The 20,173-nt window shown below is 37.3% G+C and overlaps 1 protein-coding gene across 1 annotated transcript in view; it reads right to left on the bottom strand.

The window, feature by feature from the left end:
* The window catches only part of LOC149083261 (elongation factor 1-alpha 2), a 37,567-nt gene that overhangs the window by 5,576 nt on the left and 11,818 nt on the right, over positions 1–20,173 (bottom strand). The window contains exons 3-5 of the mRNA XM_089236471.1: positions 3,579–3,758; positions 2,646–2,813; positions 2,285–2,564 (exon numbers count right to left, since the gene is read on the bottom strand). Coding sequence (XP_089092597.1) covers positions 2,285–2,564; positions 2,646–2,813; positions 3,579–3,758 — 628 coding nt within the window. The remainder of the gene's footprint in view (positions 1–2,284; positions 2,565–2,645; positions 2,814–3,578; positions 3,759–20,173) is intronic.

The raw sequence follows: 20,173 nt of genomic DNA, 5'->3' as shown, positions 1-20,173 counted from the left end.
CCACTAAGCTACAGAGGAGATAGAGATTTTCCTTCGCTAGAGCGTATATGTGCCGAACGGAACCGTGCAATGGATGGTGAACCGATCAGCTAATAGCTCATGAAAGACGAGCCACCAGAGCTTTTTCCTTCCTAAAATTTTCCCTAAAATAAATATCTTCATAACATCCAGTCTTCCGTATATCTTGTTTATTCAAATAATTAAATTGTAATTGACAGATTTAAAATGGTGAAAAACAAGAAACGCTAATGCACTAGCCCGATTTGAAATGACAGCTCCACAAACTTTAAAACTGCATTCCTGTTGAAATTTATCAGAAGACAGACAACATGCATGCAAATGTAACCTGGGGAAAGAAACTATAAATCTGTCACAGTAAATAAAAAAGGTCTGGATTGCCAGCCATGTGAAGTTATGACAGTGTGCAATTGTTTTATCAGTTGTAACACAAATTTACATACGGTTTCAGGGATGAGAAGTGACGAAGTCCATTTCAGAGAAGCAAAATATAACTCTTAGCAAATATTTATAAACTGGAACAGCAAAATTAACACTCCTTATACAAAAATATTTTTGTTACCCCCACCCTTTTCCAAAACAAACTGTAAACTTTTCCATCAACTTTTGTTTCTGGTGTTTGTAAAGTTCAGGAGAAAAGAGACTGGAATAAGGCCGAGGAGAGACAGAAGTCGCGAGAAAAGAAAAAGGAAAACATTCGAAAAAGAGGGAATGTGAAAGTTTGAACTGAAGACGCATAACTTTCGTTGGGGAATGTTTGATACGTGAAATATAGTGTCGTTTTCTTTTGTGTGGGAGTCTAGAATCCAGTTATTTAGCCCACGAATCAGTAGAAGTATAGCTGAGGGCCTACCACCAATAAGACAACAGGGAAAGTTTACAGTGTTTCGGGTATTTTGATACCGTTTAAAAAAATTTTGATACCAGTCTAAGATGAGACACTGCTTACTGATTGCACTATTTGCTGTCTGGAACTACAGCAATTTAAAATAGGCTAAAAATTTTCAACACTAACTTCAGACATCATTGGAAGGACTATACCAATGATTCCCAACATGGGCATTAATGCCCCTGGGGGCGGCAGAAGCTACAAGTATAACATAGGATCCTATGGGTTAGATTGTGCTGGGGACAATGGGAGAAAAGGGTTGAAAAAATAGGGACTATACAGAGCCATGAAGAGACATCGTAGCTCAGATACAGAAAACACCATCCATGAAATACAAGGTTGTCCACTTTAACAGACCAGCTTCTTACCACAGTGAATACAACCAGCCGACTTACGGACTGGGTTGTCAGGACAAACAATTCTATGAAAGGAGGTAATGTCACGACCTCTAGATGACACGATTTTTTAGATTGTCTCAAAAATATTGCAATCATCTTTTGGCAATAGAGACTGGTTTGTTTATCACAAAGTGCTTTTGGTAGAGAATATTCCACATTTTCCCTTTCCACACAGAGGTGCCATTTTCCAGGAACCACGTGGAACTCATTAGAAATTTCTCAGAATATTTTTTACAAAAAAAAAATCTGTAGCGTAATTTGTTAGGGACCCTTCAAGTCAAAACCCATGAGGAAAAGATACTATTGTAGACGTGCCAACTTTTGAAATCCAGAAACCCCCCCCCCCCCGACACTCATAGACTATCAAAAAAAGTTCTGAAAATTCTAAAAAAAAATTTTCATGAGAATTTAATTTAATCCCCCTGAGAAGAATTTAATTGCATGTCAGTCTTTCCATGCAGAATAGAGAAATCACATCTACATATTGTTCATAAAGTATAAGTATTTCCTTTCGTGGATGCTATCAGTGATTGATAATCTTGGGTATATGAATTCTTAAAAGCTTTATATATTTAGCTGTATATACCTTAAAGTTTTATATTTCTTTCCGAAGATGTTTAATCGGAAGAAACGATTTAAAAAAAATTCAAATTACAAAGCTGCGGATGAAAAATGTGTTTACCGCACGGCTGTTAATGGAATACAATAACTATTATACAGGAATTTCGGGAACCAAGGTCATGCCCCTGATAAATGATTGCAGATAAACGCTTTGAAAACAAAGTCCCGTCTTTGCCAGTTGCTTAAATGCGGTCACAGACTTTTTTACGGCTGCTCGATGGAAAATGACTACGTAATGATTAAAGTGATGCCAGCAATTGGCTACCCGTTTTATTATAGCGACTACAACATGGCCCTAGATTTTTTAATCTCCAATAATGACTGCACTTCATGAATACACTCATTATAAAAAGTTTACCTCCTATCTTGTAGACATCTTGCAGAGGTAATCTAAGAGGTTTATCCAGCGGACGAGTTGGAGGTTCCATAGCATCTAATGCTTGAAGCAATGTCTTTCCCTCAACTTTTCCACTTTTTCTCTCTATGCTCCACCCCTTGTACCATGGCATGTTTGTACTTGGTTCTAACATGTTGTCACCATTCCAACCAGATATAGGGACAAATGGCACTGTAGCAGGGTTATAACCAATTTTTTTAATATACGCAGACACTTCTTTCTTTATTTCTTCAAAACGTGCCTAAGATAAAGAGAGAAATACATTTAAAAAATATTAAAATATCCTTTCAGACCTTCATAATGAGAACTTATTTCTGCTCACCTCACTGAAAGGTGGTTCAGTTGTGTCCATCTTATTAACACCAACAATCATTTGCTTGACACCCAAGGTATAAGCAAGTAAAGCATGCTCTCTTGTTTGGCCATTTTTAGAAATACCAGCTTCAAATTCACCAGTGCCAGCAGCTACAATAAGCACAGCACAATCAGCCTGCAAAATAAGTTTTTCCAGTTCAAAATCTAATAGTTGACATAAAATTGACTACAGTCACAATGGTAACGCCACACATAACTGAAAGGAAAGTCAGCTCTTGAGCAGTTATTTCCAAAGCGCAGGTCGTATGACAAATTAAACGCCCAAGAAAATTTCTCTCCACAACATAAATTAAAATATAACTAAAATATCTTCGCTCATCCAAGCTATTTCCATGTACCATACAATTTTATTGAATTATACTTGTAACTTTAACGGCAATCTGAAAAATAATCTCAAAAGGGAAAAAGTGAGGGTGGTTAACCACTTGAATGTAGACTTATCCCCCCTCCCCCTTCAGATTTCCCTGACTTTCCCCAAGTATTTAGAATTTTTCCCGACTGACAAATATTTCATATTTTCCCTGACCGTTTTCTGACTGACTTTCTCTCCGATTCTCCAAATTTCCAAGTCACTAGGAACCCTCTATTGAGAAGTTGCGCTTTATAGCTCAATGCAGTTTTACTGGTTAACCTGTAAAAATATCTTTAAAAAGTTTGTTACACAGTATTTAATATATAACAAACATTTAATATACAATTAAATTGAAGCCTGCTTCCTGTAGATTATAACAAGTGCATAAAAGAAATCTTAAAAACAAATTCATTGGAAGAATACAACATTAAATCAGCCTAAATAAAATGTTTTAAAAATTACTATTAATGTAAAATATATTAAATCTATTAATAAAAACATTTTGGATTAACTAAGCATGAATGTTACCTGAGAAGTTCCAGTAATCATGTTCTTGATGAAATCGCGATGTCCTGGAGCATCAATAACAGTCACATAATATTTTGATGTTTCAAACTTCCACAATGTGATATCAATAGTGATACCTCGCTCGCGTTCAGCTTTCAGCTTATCCAATACCCAGGCATATTTAAAAGATCCTTTTCCCATCTAATGAATAGAGACAATAACATAATTCCAAAACAAACCAGAATTTACACAAATACATTTAATTCAAAAAAATTTGAAGAGATTTGTTTTTGCTTTAAGTTTTTCACCCCTAAAGCAGAATAAGCCTCAATCAGTGACATACCTCGCAGGACAATCCAGGGCTAAGCACTACTGACAGCCTCAAAACTAATGACAAAAATGTTTAAAAAGTGACTAAATAGTTATAAAGTCAAAATTTTGGCAATCTACAATCGTATGAACTGTTTTCACTAAACTTTGCATTTCAATAGAAATCTTACAAATTGATTATTTTCACATAAGAAATAATTAAATCAAACTAACCATTTTTTAAACAGGAATTACATTACGCCAACTATAGGCAGTTGTAATACCTTTCCTCGTGCTGTTTTCCACATCTCATCTCAAAATTAATTTACGTAGGAAAAATACGTTCTCTATAACAGCGTTTCTCAACCGCCAGGCCGCAGCCCAGTATCAGGCCACGAGTGATTCGAAGTTTGATTTTCCCTATTTCTCGTTAGTTGTGTGTATGGCCGGGCCTTTCACTTACACAAGAGATTTACAGGGTCGCTGGCTTACAAATGTTGAGAACCACTGCTCTATAAATTACAGTAACACCGAGGTTGACGCGACAGCATGACTCAAATGACATCATCGCAAGATGAAGAGGGAAATTTCAGAGAACCCTGATTGGTGCAGTATGTAGCAAGAAATTGCTAATGGCACAGCAATCCCATTCCAGCTCAGCTTCTGTTACCCCTCTCCCCCGGACCATTAAAAATCGACCCAGACCATGCTGTCATCCACAGAGGGGTGATATTGGCTACATGATAGGGGGTGGGAAAAACTAACCTACAGCTGTTTTGAAATAGTGGAGGTGTATACAGTTTTCAGGAAGGCGAGGCAAAGGCATTGTGGTTGAATGTTCTGACTTTCCATTGCTAGATAAGATGCCCTCTCTCTGTCAGGAAAAAACATGACGAGGGACTGGTGAAAAATAAAAGCAACTTTGTTAACAAGCAAAGAAAAATAGAGAAATTTGCCATGAACACAATTTTGGAAAAACCGCCACCTGCCAAAGACAAAAATTTTCCCGCTGAACTGTTTTCACACCAGCCCAATTTGATGGAAAAACCACAAATCTGGCAACTGATAGGGAATGTCGCATTAGCTGTATGAAGAGAGGAAGAAAATAGGTGACTTGGTGACCTGGAACCCACAATCTTCCTAGAAGAAAAAGAAACGTAATTACCAGAAAAGCACGAGAGACAGAGGTCATGTTTTCTTTTGCAAACAAAATGACCTGGGTCCAAAAGTACGTAATAAAAGTGACCCGTGCCGAGCCCTGACAATGTGAAAGAATTTAAAAAAAACACTATTGAGAATTTTTACTCCAGAACAGTTAGCCAACAGCTAGTTGCAGAACAATGCAACATTCTGCTTTGGGGATTTTTTTATTCTAATAGCATAGATCTGATCATTCTAATAGCATAGCTACCAACTATGGAAAATGAAAATTTGGATCGGTGTGAAAACTTTCCGAATTCCGTACGAAATTGTAAAAAAGATCATTTCAAAACATTTTACAGATTTTCCATTACTAAAAAAAGAAATTTTTGGGATATTTTCTATAACAAAACACAATGACACCACAATTCCTGCAAATCAAAAAATCTGTCTGGCCGAAAACTAGGGCATACAGATAAAGCAGATCGTGGCAAGATTTTGAAAAGCCAGATTGATGCTAATTGATTATACAAATACAAATACAACACCACAACAGGCAAATTGCCCAACGAGGTGGCTGACTTAAGAACATCATCGATCCCCGAGCCATTTTTTGGAGTCCCTACCTACTACTGCTACACCCCAAATGCACCCCCCCCCGCGGAACCCCCCAACGAACCCCCAACGAATCGGTACATGCGGGAATGTGCGTGTACTGCAACCTGACGTAAAGTTTTGTTTCTGTGTAATGCTTGTTATGTGTAGTGCTGTCCCCAGTTTTTCTAACTATGAGTGAAGTGTTATGGGTGAATGATTTACCGTTGTAGGACTGTTGCTCTCTGTGGCGAGACTTTTTAACGGGGAGATCGGCTCGCATTTGCGCCTTGAAGTTGGGAACCACAGAAAACCAACTTCAGCCGACCACCACTGTGGGGTTCGAACCCGGATCCTCGCATCACGAGTCCGCACTATAACCACTCGACCACCACAGCGGCCTGTAACTGTATTCTCCCCAAAAACAGAATATGTGATTTGACCTATACTTGAAACTAAGAAAAAACCATTTCATAAACAGTTTACACAATGCTTATGAAACAATTTTTTCGGTAAATTTAGAAAACAGAAATTTGGGAGCATCCTGGAGGTATACAATAGACAAATTACACGTGCACTACATCTGAAACAAAATGATTAATTATTAACTCCTGCTCCTTGATGAGCTAAGATAAAAATTTCACCAGATTTATACATACACTGAAGAACCAAAAAAACTGGTACACCTGTCTAATATCGTGTAGGACCCAGCGAACACAGAAGTGCCGCAACACAACGTGGCATGGCCCCGACTAATGTCTGAAGTAGTGCTGGAGGTAATTGACACCATGAATCCTGCAGGGCTGTCCATAAATCCGAAGGAGTAAGTGGGTCGGGATCTCTTCTGAACAGCATGTTGCAAAGCATTACAGATATGTTCAATAATGTTCATGTCTGGGGATTTTGATGGCCAGCAGAAGTGTAAGTCAGAAGAGTGTTCCTGCTGAAATTGTCCAAGTCCGTCGGAATACACAATGAACATGAATGGGTGTAGATGATCAGACAGTATGCTTATGTACCTGTCAGTCGTATCAGGGGTCCCATTTCCAGCCGCAGTGATGTCGTAGATTCTAGAACTCATTCATTTTGAAATCATATCATTGGTACTGAAATCATTTCTTTCGTTTTAAACAACTATGGATGCCATTAGAAAATAACAGATGCGCCTGTAACATTACTATTGGGCCCCCGTGGAGATCATCCTTATTCTAGTCATTGTTTATATGCTTTGGGTTGTTTTTACCTTTTCTTCTCCGGGATCAATCGGCAGTATCACGTGTCCGCCAATCGGCCAATTTGTTATGTTTGGTAGCTAGATTCAATATAATGCTTACAATATTTCCTTCTCTCATGAAATTATGTAAATTAGATACAAGCTAACGGCGCACCTTTGACCTTGTGATTGGTTCTGTCGTGAGACATTATGGGAAAAGCTCCCATATAAAGTATAAATATTTTTGAATTTAATTTGATTAATTTTTAATTTATGAAAATAACGAAAAAGCAAAATAAACATAATATAATACAGTAAAAATAGAATAAATCCCTTGGGGTCACAGTGTCTATCATCGTAATGTTACTTTTTGTGAAGTTTATTGTTTGGTGTTTTTCTCAGTTTGATTTGTATGTTTTATGTGTTGTGTCAGTCCAATTTAAAAAAATATATTTTTTCAATCAATATAAACTCTGCGCTTGAAGACTGCACAATTGTCATCAAGTTACTGTACTGGATGAAATGTTCATTTCCAAATTAGTTTTGTCATGTAAAAGATTATGGTTTCATTGAGAAATGTCAGGCAACTCTAATTTTAACAAATACCATTATAATGGGAAAAACATCGTTTCACCGAAAACTTTTCTAATCCCTCGGATAGGAACAATATAAAAATCTGGAATTCCTTTGTAACGAAATTTCGTTATTACAAAGTGAGTCTCTTGGAGTTCCGGTATAATGGGGTTTGACCAAAGCGTATTAATAAAGGGTCTTTAATACGCTTTGGGTTTGACTGTACTTCCCGCCAAAAAAAAAAAAATTGGACATTTTTACAGTAAAGTAATTGAACTTCGGCAATTTGATCTGAAAACAGTCCTTTTTATAATGATTATGTCTTTTTTACTTTTATAAATTTAGAAAGGAAACAAAAAGGAAGAAAGAGTGGGGAAAAAAGGAAAATGGCCAAGAGACGGGCTTGGTTGTGTGTAAATGCCTCGAAATTCCACTTGTGAGCAAGGGGATTCGTGCCTCACTATCAGAGTTTTATGACAAAATTTCACATTTATGAGACGTATGACTACGCGCACAATTAATCTCTATATATATAGCTGTCAATATTAAAATATTTCATTTATACGAAGCACAATTTCAAATTATTTGACATTTTCATTTTGATTTGAACTCCAAATCTTTGGCACTTAGACATTATTTCCAACTATTAAATCCAAGTAGTTTTTGCAGATTGTGAAAAATGCGTCGCTAAATTGGTTTTGCATGCGTATTATCAACACTAAAAACCATAAATTTTATGTTGACAGATACAAAGAGATGCATTGAGAGGGTTATGGACATTTCAAAGTAAAGACTTACGTGAGAATTTATTGCACTTTTTTTAGAAATCAGCAGACGCAGCGAGTCTCTAATAAACTGATTTAAATTACTTTAAATGTAGTCATACGCCTTTTTAGATTTTTTTTTTTTCCTAATGTCCACACAACATTGTTCGTGCAGGATAGGAAAATTACATTGAAATTATTTAGGATGCTGCAGGCCAGTAATAGGGCAGTTAAAAGGAAGCATTACAGTATCGATTAAGAAAAACGTTAAAGATGTGGTGTCAATCTTAGAGGAAGTCCCAATACAGGGGCGGCTCGAGCTTACATGCCGCCCGGGTGCGAAGCTTCATGTCCCGCCCCTACTGGCGACCCTGCCAGGAGGCCGATAGGGCTTCGGTGAAGGGCACTTGGAGATAAACCTGATTTTTTTTCACAAGAAAATCGCACATCATTGTTTACAGTGCAAAATCTGCGTGACCATACGTCCCGCTTTTGAAGTAGAAAATTTTTGTCTTCTAGAATTATTTTACCATTCTTAATAAATACCAGATAACTTAATTCTTGAAAGAGCACTTATTTTTGTGAGCCATCATCACTTATCCTATGAAGATGATATTTAACGGGGTAATTTTTATTAAGAAAATTTTTTCAAAAACAGTGTTTCTGGTATTCCAGGGGCCGGACAAGTGAAAAACCAAATTTTTCCTTGGCCTTCATTTGACTATTGTGGATCAAATTCTCACAGCCCCTTCTATAGTTAATTTATAGCCTGAAAAAGCCAAAAAATTATGAGAATTATCCCGGGCTCTTGTGGGGACCATGGGGGAGGGAACCAAAATACACACATGGTCCTTGTAATAGAATACAGGGGTGGCCATGCGACCCATTGTGGCATTTAGGGGCTATGGAGGGAACAATAAGTAGGAGGCGCAAAAAATAAGTCCCTCACGGGCACAGATTTTGTCTCGAGCCGCCCAGATAGCTTACATTCTTGTTTCTGGTATTACGATCAGAGGCCTTGTCTATTTTCTCAACGTTTCCGTTGTCGAGACTCAAAAGTGTGATGTGAATTTTTACTGTGTTAAATTTTGTTGTCTTAAGTCTACGCTGCCGCCCCTTACAACCTGTTGTCCGGGTGCGCCGCACCCCTCGCACAAACTGCCCTGTCCCAATACATTATCACAGCAATGTAGTTTTAAAAAATTGAATTTCGCGGGTATTTTTCCCCCATGTATGATTTGATCTCTCGGAGTTCATTATAACTGAATTCGACTTTATTTCTTTTCAGCAGAGGCAATGGATTGGCACTCCCTTTCAAAATTCATAAAACATACCCTAGAGCAATAATTTGCTCTATTCGATTTTTATAAATATATTCCCCCATCAGACCACTCAATGCTGGCTGAAGATAGCTTTGAGCTAAACTATAGTTCGTTTCAGGTTAACTTTGCAGTGAAAGGGAAGCTATGAGGGAACCGCATCACACGTTGCTATGACAACGAAAGCCTTTCAACCAATGTATCAATGCGCAGTCGCGGTAAGGTATAGCTGATTCTCGCCAATCTCACTGAGAAAAATCTTTTTTTTACGCATAATGGTGATCATTTTTTTTTTTTCTATTTTAAAATTCTTAAACGAATAAAGATCGATTCAGAACACTATTTTTCAGTATTCATTTTCAATCATTCAAAAAATTGAAATATTCTGCATAAATGATCATCGTAAGCCTCCGATATATGGGAACTATATTTTGCGGCGAAGGAATACACTCTCTACCTTTCTCTGCACTGCAAAGTTAACCTGAAACGGACTATAGATGGCTATCCGTCTGTAATTGCATGAAAACGATGGGTTTTTTTTTTTACAAGCTTTCATTTCTCACCCATCTACTTCTTGGATTGTGTTTACTACCAGCACTCAAAAGAACGTCAATGAATGATCAACAAATTTGTTTTCTTTGTAGCAACCCTCTTTGAATGAAAAGTCTGAACACACAATTTTCTGTCTTTACAGTTACTCCATTTCGCTTAAACCTCTTCTATAGTTTGTGTCAGGGCTTACTGTCACCCCCAAGTCGTAAAACCACAGAGATTACATGAACCATTTTTTTTTATTTCCTTCCTCATGTTAATGTTACTTGGATGGGAAAAAGTTACGAAAAAGATATTCTATGCATTTTGTTTGAAATTAAAATTTTTTAGTCAGCGTGACTAACAAAATTTAATGTCACAAATTTCTTCGTGGCCTCCGTATCAGTAATCGTGGCTCCCCTTTTGCAAGATTTTCATCCGTGGCCGATTGAGACCACTCACGTCATACCATCGCCGGTACTAGAGAGGGGGGACAACTGTCCCTGGTGGCAAAAAAAAAAAAATAAATCAAAAAAGATCATTTACGATCATAAAAAAATAAAACTGCTGACAAATAACTGAGAAAAACCATCCTACAGTATAAAGCTGAGCTCCCGTGAGCGATGCAGGACTCAGCCTCAAAACTAGTGAAAATAGTGACCAAAATGTTCAAAAAAAGAGACCAAATTGTTTAAAAGTGACCAAATAGTGACCAAAATAATTTTACAGACCAAATGGACATTGAATTTTGATTATTACCAAATTGAATGAATTGAAATTAGGTTTTTTTTACATAGTAGTGTGAAAAAAAAAACCAAACTCAAATGTATTCTGCTAACCAGAAAAGTTTTGAATAACTTATCAAAATAATCAACAACTATGTGTGAGAGAGTAACATTACATCCTTTTTAAGTAACAGTAGCAATGCCTTTCCCCCCCATGTTGCTTTCCACAACCCATCTTAAAATCAATTTAAGCAGGAAAAACTTCAAAAACGGGAAAAAATTCTCACATTCAAAAGGAGGGAAAAAAAATAAACACAAAATTTAATGAGAGAATTTGTCCAATCTACATTCAAGTAGATTTTTCATTCATTTTATGCTATGAATGACAGTATAGAAAATGTACTCAAACTTTTTTTAACTAGTACAAATTTTATTTATATACCTAGGTCATAGCTGCCAACTTTTGGAAATGAAAATTCGGGAGATTTTCGCGCACACCCGTATTTTATGCTAAAACCACTCCCTAATAAATACAATAGGGATTTTTCCAAATAAAATAGGGATTTTCCAAACAAAAGTTGAAGCATAGGGAATAAAATCCCTACTCAAAAACTGAAGTCAAATTAAAATAGGGATTTTACACACATGGAAGTTAAACCCTTCGGAATAAAATTCCTACGCAAAAAACAAGTGAAATTGGAGGCCAAAACTTCAATGATGTAAAAATAAATATTGTGTTCAATCAGAAACACTGAACAAACATTCTCCGCGAATGACCCCAAAATCATCGGAAGATGAAGGAAAACACCGTCAATTTTTAAAGAACACTGACTTTTTGTGACACTTGCTTGATGTTTTTTTTTCACTTCACGACTGATGATGGCAGTCTTTCCATGACCGATGTTTATGTCCGTAACACAACTTGTACAAAAAGGAAAAGTCAGCCCTCTTCTGGAACGTTTGATGAAAGGAAATTCATCGGAATAAGTATCTTTAAAATTTATTAAATATGTTTTTGCTTATTATTCATGCTTTGTTATATCGCACGTACGTAACTTCAACAAAAGAAATTTTGACCACATGTGCATCACCATAATCTTCAATTATTATCCAGGACTATTGGCTGCTAAGCCATTTCCCGGCACGATAAGACAAACAACTTCCTTGTTACCAACCAGAGGGTTTGTAAAACTTCCTTAAAAAGGGAATTTCCCCATTTACGACGTGTGACGTCATTTCGAAAGGGAAAAAGAGACTTCATGCCCCACAAGAAATTCCTTAGGGATTGTTTTCATAAGCAGGGATTTTTTTAATGAAGTAGGGAATTTTGTGATTTTCGTAAAAATTTGGGAGATCGAGCAATGAAGATAAAATTCGGGAGACTTGGCAGCTATGCTAAGTTTGTATTCCAACAAATTAAGAAATTTACGATTTTTAAAAAAACCTATAAAATTACATTTTTACAATACTATTTTGAATTATTAAATTAAAAATATTACTTAAATTACTGAATTAAATTATTAAATTAATTTAATTCAGTAATTAATTTTAATTTAATATTTAAATAAAATATAAAAATATAAAATATTTAAATTATTAAATTAATTTAATAATTTAAATATTTTTCAACCAAATTATAAAATTATTTTAATTATTAGATTAACCAAATTATTTTAATTGTTATACGTTGAGGGAGGACAATCCACACCCCCCCCCAGCATCAATGGCAGAGCCTACTGATGCATTGTCATCTGCTGTACCCCTAAGACCTTCCAAGTCTATGGATGGTCTGGGAAGGGTGGGACACCAAAATAATGCTCTTTGTGAGGGAGAAAATAAACCAGTTTTGAAATTGGTTTGAGAGAAAAATTTGTAAACATATATTTCTTTTTTTTTTTTTTTGCACACAGCATACACCCCTGCAAAAAAACATTTACTCCTTTACCCAGAAAAAGTATAATTTTTAACAGAAAAAGACTCCGCGGCCTTCCCCAGTAAATTTCCCATGAACCTTGTAAACACCCAACGTGGCAACTTTTTCCACGCCAATCAATCGCCATTTTGCAGCAGTCAATTCAAGATGGCTGACGAAGGGCACATAAAATTACAAAAAAATATATAATTTATAATATGAATCAACCTAATATGCGAAAATCGATAGAAATATATCTGGAAATACAGAAAATTAGGATAAAATGAACACAAAAATCGAATCAACGACCAGTGCAGTCTTAAGGCATGGGCCCACCCGGGGACCTCAAAAATGAGATCTGGTTGAAATTTGAGAATGTTTGGTAGGACCAGACGGCCCTGTCAACAACATAGGGGGTTTATAAATGCGGTTGATAGAGTTTATGAATGCTGCTGCCAGGGTTACCTATTTTAACAAAAAAAAAATTGCCACGTTAGCTCCGACTCCTCCCGTAATTTTCAACAAAAACAGTGAATTCCTCCCCCCCCACACCCGAGGCTCCCGGATATTTTTTTTCTGGAGGGGAAATTTAATTTTACTGCCTCTTGACTGAAATTCAATAATTTTGCAATTTAATTGACTTTTCTTAAATATACAGGGTTCATACAAAATTTTCAAAATGAAAAGTAAGGAGTTTTTAAGGACTTTTTAAGGAGTTTCAAGCAGTTTTTAAGGAGTCATGGCAAACTTCATAACTTACAAGTTTTACAGCAAAAAAAAGGGGCGGGGCACATATGCAAATTTATTTTGAATTTGCAAACAAACTTCCCCTCTTCTCAAAAATATAGATCTAGAAGTGGTTCAAAAATTACAAGTTTTGATTTGTTACCCGACATCATAAGAATTCATAAAATAATCAATCCACGTACATGCTTTCTGTCATCACCAAAGTGTTCTAAAACCTTCAAGTGTTAGTCAAAAATATAACTCATAATAGCATCACATAAATTATAAAAATTCTAAAAGTGATATTCATTCCCCCTCCAATTATTCAAAATAAAAACCACAGCCAACAAAGATTTTTCTTACAAAATTATTTATATTTGCAGCAACTCTTCAGGGCTCATATAAAATTTTCAAAATGAAAAGTAAGGAGTTTTTAAGGTGTCATGGGGCCACGCCCCCTCCGAAAAAAAAATTGCACCACTAGACAATAAAAGAAGCCCACATGTGAATTGATTTTCATTTAATTTCTTTTTCAATGTTTCCAAGACTTCAACTTTCAGAATAAAGGGTATGATGGGTAGCAATTTCAGCTGAAAAGAAAGATATGCCGTGACTGTACGCACGAGTAACAAGCGACAAGAGAACACAAATTTGAACAGTAACAGAGCATGATGATCAAGATTAGGTATTGAGAAGTGTAGTAAGAAAGAAGAGAGAGAGTTGCGGTAGTATATAGTATTAAAATGATTTAAAGAAATCGGAAGTGATGTATTGAGTTTGCAATAAATTTTGTTTTTATCTTGCTTGAGCTGTGGCCACTTCTGCCAGAGAGATACAAATACAACGCCACAACAGGCAAAATGTCCAACGAGGTGGCTAAGAAAAAGATGCCCATAAAAATATGGATGTCATATTTCAAAAATACAGCAACCCAATTAAAAATGCAATGATCTGCAGCATAATCACGGATCACTTATATGACGCGCGGGACAGCTCCAGAGCATTTGGATCCGCTAAGTATTTGAAGATCACTAGAGTGGCTCTGTAGGGGACTCAATAGGGAGAATGTTAGTTCAGGTGCCCACAAACGAGTGAAAAGTTTTACTCGTTTTTCGCGCACCGAGTAAGGCGCCATTAAGAATATTTCATTTTTTATAAAGGGTGGTTGATGACGTAAGAATCATCCAACCCCCCCCCCTCCACGTCATCAAGTCAGCAAATCGAAAATCCCCCATCCATGCTGACGTAATACTTGAATGACCCCTAACATAAAGATAACCTTCTGAAAATAACTTTCGGGTAAGGTTAAAAAAAGTGGGTTCAGCTATAGCGGCTGATCGGTTCGTCCTCCCCCCTCCCCTCCTGTAAAACCAGACGTGGCTCGGGCTGTCACTTTTAAAAGCCGGGTTTTACTAGCAGGTTTTCTATGCCACGCGCAACGTGAATCACCCAGCGCTACACGCCGTCTATTCATCAATATGAAAAGCAGTACGACTGTTTTCCTATAGAGCGCAATACGGCTCACGACAGCGTTTTACATCGGGCGTGATTGGCAGACTGCTTCTAGTGAGTTAAACGTCGTGTGCCGCGCGTTTCAGCGATCTTCCCTTCATTTTCGTGTTGTGTCTCTTCCCTTTAAACTGGATAGAGTAGATGACGCCAGGGTCATATAGCCATCCTGAGCCGATGCGCCACACTTGGAAAACGCAAATGCGTAACGCCATTATGTAACTCATTTCTGCCGACACGAAATGATCCAGTTAGGTTCACGCGGCGCAAAAAGCCTACTCCTAGGAAAACCTGGCTTCAGGGATGAACGCTCGTTACGAGATCCCAGGAGATATAAACCCATTCTCTCTCATGGAATCTTGTGTGTGGATAGAGCCTGTACCTCCTTTTTTTTTGCCTTTTTATTTACTGCAACCAATCTGCGAAACAGATTCGCTTTCCCCACTGGACTTCAGTTTTTAGCATTTTAAGGCGCGGCGGCGAAAAGATACGCTTGTCGTCATCCCTTACTCGAAATTTTTTTTTCCTTTCTTTTGCAGTAGCGAGTTGTAATGTGAATAAAACACGTCAAAAAAGCTACGGAAAGCAGTGACATTTTGCGGTTTCTTGGAATTTTCGTAATGAGATATTGGCTGTAAGCAAATAGGAAGGAGGGATAAAATAGGAATAATACGAGAGAATTGCGGTAAAAAAAAGACGATTGCGACAAAAGTAGGAAAATAGTAGGATAAATAGGAAAGCTGCGAGGTCTGCACTCAGTATACTGCGTAATATAGGAGGTTCGAGACATCGTTTCGCCACATAAGTAAAAACTTTCTCACCACTGGGCATGGGGGAATTTTCGGCTACTGGTTCAGCGGAGTGATGTCGTTCTACGGACCATCGATTTCCAACGCTGACCAGTTTGCGACATAGGCAGGAAAACACGTCAAAACTAGCGATTCGGTAAAAAATCTCATTTTTAAAAGCAAAAGCGTATAATCGTATTAATTTATTAAATACGACAAAAAAGTTTTATCAGGCGTTGTTGCAACCGTAACGGTTGGCAGGTATGCACAACCATTGGATGTTCCAATCCCATCCCCTTGCTTTCACATTTCCTATTATAAAGGGAGAGCGCGTTTTTTTAAAATCTTTTCTTTCTCTTTATATTGGGGGAAGCTTCCTCTTATTTTTTTAGGCAATGCTATTCATCACCGTGGGGAACGCCTATTCTAAAAAAGATCATCCCTTCAGAGAGAGAAAAAAAAAAAAAAAAAAAAAACTTTTTCAGGCGTGGCTGCAAAAAGTAAGGAGTTATAAGGGCCCTTCCAGAGGGAAATGAAAAGTAAGGAGTTTGTAAGGATGTGCGAACCCTGATATACCATTCCATCAAGAATGCCGTTCAAGGCATTGCCCCCCCCCCCAGTTTTGGATCTGATCACAGCATGTAGCAACCCAGGCCGCAAGTACGAACGAAAATTTACTATCGCCCGGGGCCGGTATCCATTTTTTTTAACGGAAAAAGAGTAAACTCTGCACCCTTCCTCATTCAACACCCGTGGAACCAGACCCTGCCTTCTATTGCGGTCATAACAGCAACTCGAGACAAAAACATTTTAATAACTTTCAAGGTCTAAAAAGTGAATTGTTTTACACAACACCGATATTAAGTCAACAATCGGTGTCGTGAAAATGCTCTAAATTAAGTTACAGCCAGAAGCGGATAAGGGTCGGTTGTTGACGGCCACAGGCATTAAAAAATAATTAATATTAGACTAATAATAATATCTAATAACTAATAATTAAATTAGGAAAAAAAATTTAAAGTAGGGATCAGAGAAATGCTCGGTGTGCCCACCGTTAAATCCGTCTCTATTTACGGCTTGCATGCAGTTAACTGAGTTTTTATCAGCCTGATGACCAATTTTCATCTGATTTGGAAACCCTTGTGTTAAACTAAATGTTGAATTGCTGGATTCTGTGATCTTTCCATAAACAGTTCTTTGTTCGATCATACCTGGGGCCACGGTTTCTTGCTGAGATTTAAATCCAGTTAGAAAAATACGAATTTTATTTCTAGATAGATCACGATTTTCAGTCGGATGATTTTTTTTATTGTTAAGTAAATTCAAAATACTTGTGAGCTTCTTCAACCTTGGCCACCTACAAAGAGCATTCTCCAAAGTGTATTAATACACTTAATATGTATTAATAGTACGCATCTTTAATATGCACGCTTTGGTATTCTCCCGCTGCGCTTAAGTTAGTTTCTGCACAGGCTAAATAGTCATTTCGAATATTAAAAAAAATTAACAAAAGTAACGATAGAACAAACAAATGTAACTTGCTCGATGCTCCAAGAAAGGAATTCGGCCCTTGGGACAAACTTTTTAAAACAAATAAAATAAAGGATCAATTTTAAAATATGAAAGTGAAAAACGAGTGAGCACGCGTGGGGAAATAAGAAAGAATAGTAAAACGGGAGGGGGGGGGGAGGGGAGATTCTTTGTTGTAAGTACGCCTTTTATGCTATTTTTTTCCGACGGGCTTTTCCATAAAATGACTAACCAAGGAGCTTTCTTTCCAAGCGCCTTGAAAGTTATACTGACGTCACCGGTATGCTCCTGGGAAAATAAGACTCCTTCACGTACAGGGGTTCTACCAAAGCCTCCTAGATACTACTTTCCTAGGTACTTCTAGGAGGCTTTGGTGCTACGGGAAGGGAGCTAACGATTGTAGTTCAATGAAGGGAGGGAGAAAATTAACGACCTTGAACCTTTAAAGTTCTACCTTGAAAAGAAAAGCGCGCGAGACTGAGGTTTTTTTTACTAAAAAAAGTGGAGAAAGTGACCTGGGCCTGAAAATATGTAATAAAAGTGACTAGTTTCTAAAAGAGTGACTTTTAGTGAAAAAAGTGACCCATGCCGAGTCCTGAAGGACGTCACTTATAGAGTAAAAAAAATTAATGGTGAAAACTATTTCGGAAAACAAATTTTTCAAGGACTCTCAGAATTCTTGAAAAAAAAAAATTTCCAATGACTAATGGATTTTCAAGGACTTAAGAACCATGTAAACTGTTATACATAATACTGGTCATTGATCATTTTTGTCACACCATGGTCATTTTCTATACACGAGGGCTAATTAGACCGGGACCTATAATTTATTGCTGATTCCGAACAGCAGGCTTTTTTTATACTCGTCGAGGAATTGGTGCACTAACCCCTCAATGGGGGACTCCCTGCGGTAATAATTTTCTGTGGTCATGTTACCATTTCTATTGTACCCGTGTCAGGAAAGTTTTCGGACAAGGACGAACAAGGTATCGAACTCTCGGCAGAGGTATCTTATCGACCTGGGCTACCGCACCCCATAATACTGACAGCATCAAACAAGTGGCAAACCATTGTAAAGGCATATTATAACTGCCAACTTTTGAAAGTAAATGATCAAGTAAGAAAAAGTCCTATTCCTCCCCCCCCAAGAAAGGTTCTGCATCACCCCTGAGTAAAATATAATTCTATGTCAGTCTTTTCATGTGGAATAGAGAAATCTTATTTACATACTGTTCATAAAAGCCAAGTGTTTCCTGATGTGGATGCTATCAGTGATTGACAATCTTGGGTATATGAACTCTTAAAAGCTTTATATTTAACTTTATATAAAGCTTAGTTTTATATTTTCTTTCTGAAGACATTTAATCAGAGGAAACAATTAAAAATTTCAAATTACACAGCTGCCAATGAAAACTATATTCCATTAACAGCCACACGATAAACAACCTTATACAAGAATTTCAGCAACCAAGGACTTCCCCCTGATAAATGATTGCTGATAACCGCTATATAAATAGTCACGTCTTTCCAGTTGCTTCAATACGGTCACCAACACTTTGTACCTGCTCCATGGAAATGCTATCCTCTATGGGCATGTTTCCTGACGACGACAGTCATTGACGTCACGACAACGGGAAAGCTCGCGTGAAATCTAATTTTCACAAAAACCCACAGAAATTTTCTGGAGAATCTGGAAATTTTCTGAAACAAATCTGGAGAAAGGATGAAAAATCCAGAGAGTTGACAGCTCTATTGTGTTCCACCAGAAAAAATATAAGCAAACATTCCGTACAAATGATTCCAAAATCATCGCAACAAAGAAAGAAAAACTAATTTTTAACTCTATAATGCCCAGATCGCCCGAGTAGGTTAATGCCCATAACTGCCTCAAGTCGGCCCAGCTAGGGGTTATGGGTATGTTTTGGTGGGCTTTTGTCACCAACAGGGAAGAAGATGAAAGCTCTTGTCAGAGACAGGAACGGAAAAGACAACTGCAACGCCCTATCAATGGGATTTTAAAAGCTGATGTACTAGAATGTTCCTTGAGAATGAACTAAGGGTACTCAATGCATTTCACAAAGATAATACTGTGAGGAAAGGGGTGTTTTCAACATCAGGGGTGGGAAGTGACTAAGTCCATTTCGGAGCAGCTTTGGAGCAGCAAAATTCAGGATTTGGAGCAGTTTTGGAGCAGCAAATTCAGGATTTGGAGCAGCAAAATATGGGATTCGGAGCAGATATTTATAAATTGGAACAGTGAAATTAACAAGAATATTTCCGTTAACCCTCAACCCTTTTCAAAATAAAACTGCACTGTCTTTTGTTATCAAACATCTTTTCGTCAGCTTGATTTTTGGTGTTTTAGGCTTTTGACACCTTGTTTGAAAGAGCGGCTATCATAAAATTTTTTGCACCCGTCTATTTAAGATGATTTTTGCTTACTGTGGGCACTATTTGCTGCCTTGAACAGCAGCACTTCAAATGAGCTAAAAAAATTTTATAAGTTTTTAATTTTTTTATACTTGGAAAGAAATTGTTGCAAAATGGGAGAGAATTTCGGAACAATCAACTCGATGTTTGGCGATTCAGCACTCATCTGGCGAGATTGGCGATCTGACACTCGCTATTTGGCGAGATTGACGATTTAACGCTCGTAATTTGGCGATATTGACGATTTAACGCTCGTTATTTGGCGATATTGATGATTTAACGCTCGTTATTCGGCAAAATTAGCGATTTAACGCTCGTTATTCGGCAAAGTTTCTAAACTATCATTCGTAATTCGGCGGGCATGCGCTTTGTACTCCCGGAATGAAAATTTTTTTCACGAAACATCGGGATTTAACACAATGACAATCGACTACAGTAATTTCTGCTGCTTCCAGTGACGACTTTTTTTTTTAAACGGAAACACTCGAATTTGCACTTTAAAGCTGAAAGGCATTGCAAGCCATCTTCAGTTCCACGATCACGGACAATATCG

Source organism: Pholcus phalangioides, unplaced genomic scaffold, assembly GCF_987345545.1.
Source record: "Pholcus phalangioides strain wild (caught in Gottingen) unplaced genomic scaffold, Ppha-v1.0 ptg000009l_1, whole genome shotgun sequence".
In the NCBI taxonomy this organism is placed as follows: Eukaryota; Metazoa; Arthropoda; class Arachnida; order Araneae; family Pholcidae; genus Pholcus; species Pholcus phalangioides.
Note: the sequence above shows the minus strand (reverse complement) of the source record. Positions and strands in the feature narration are given on the sequence as shown.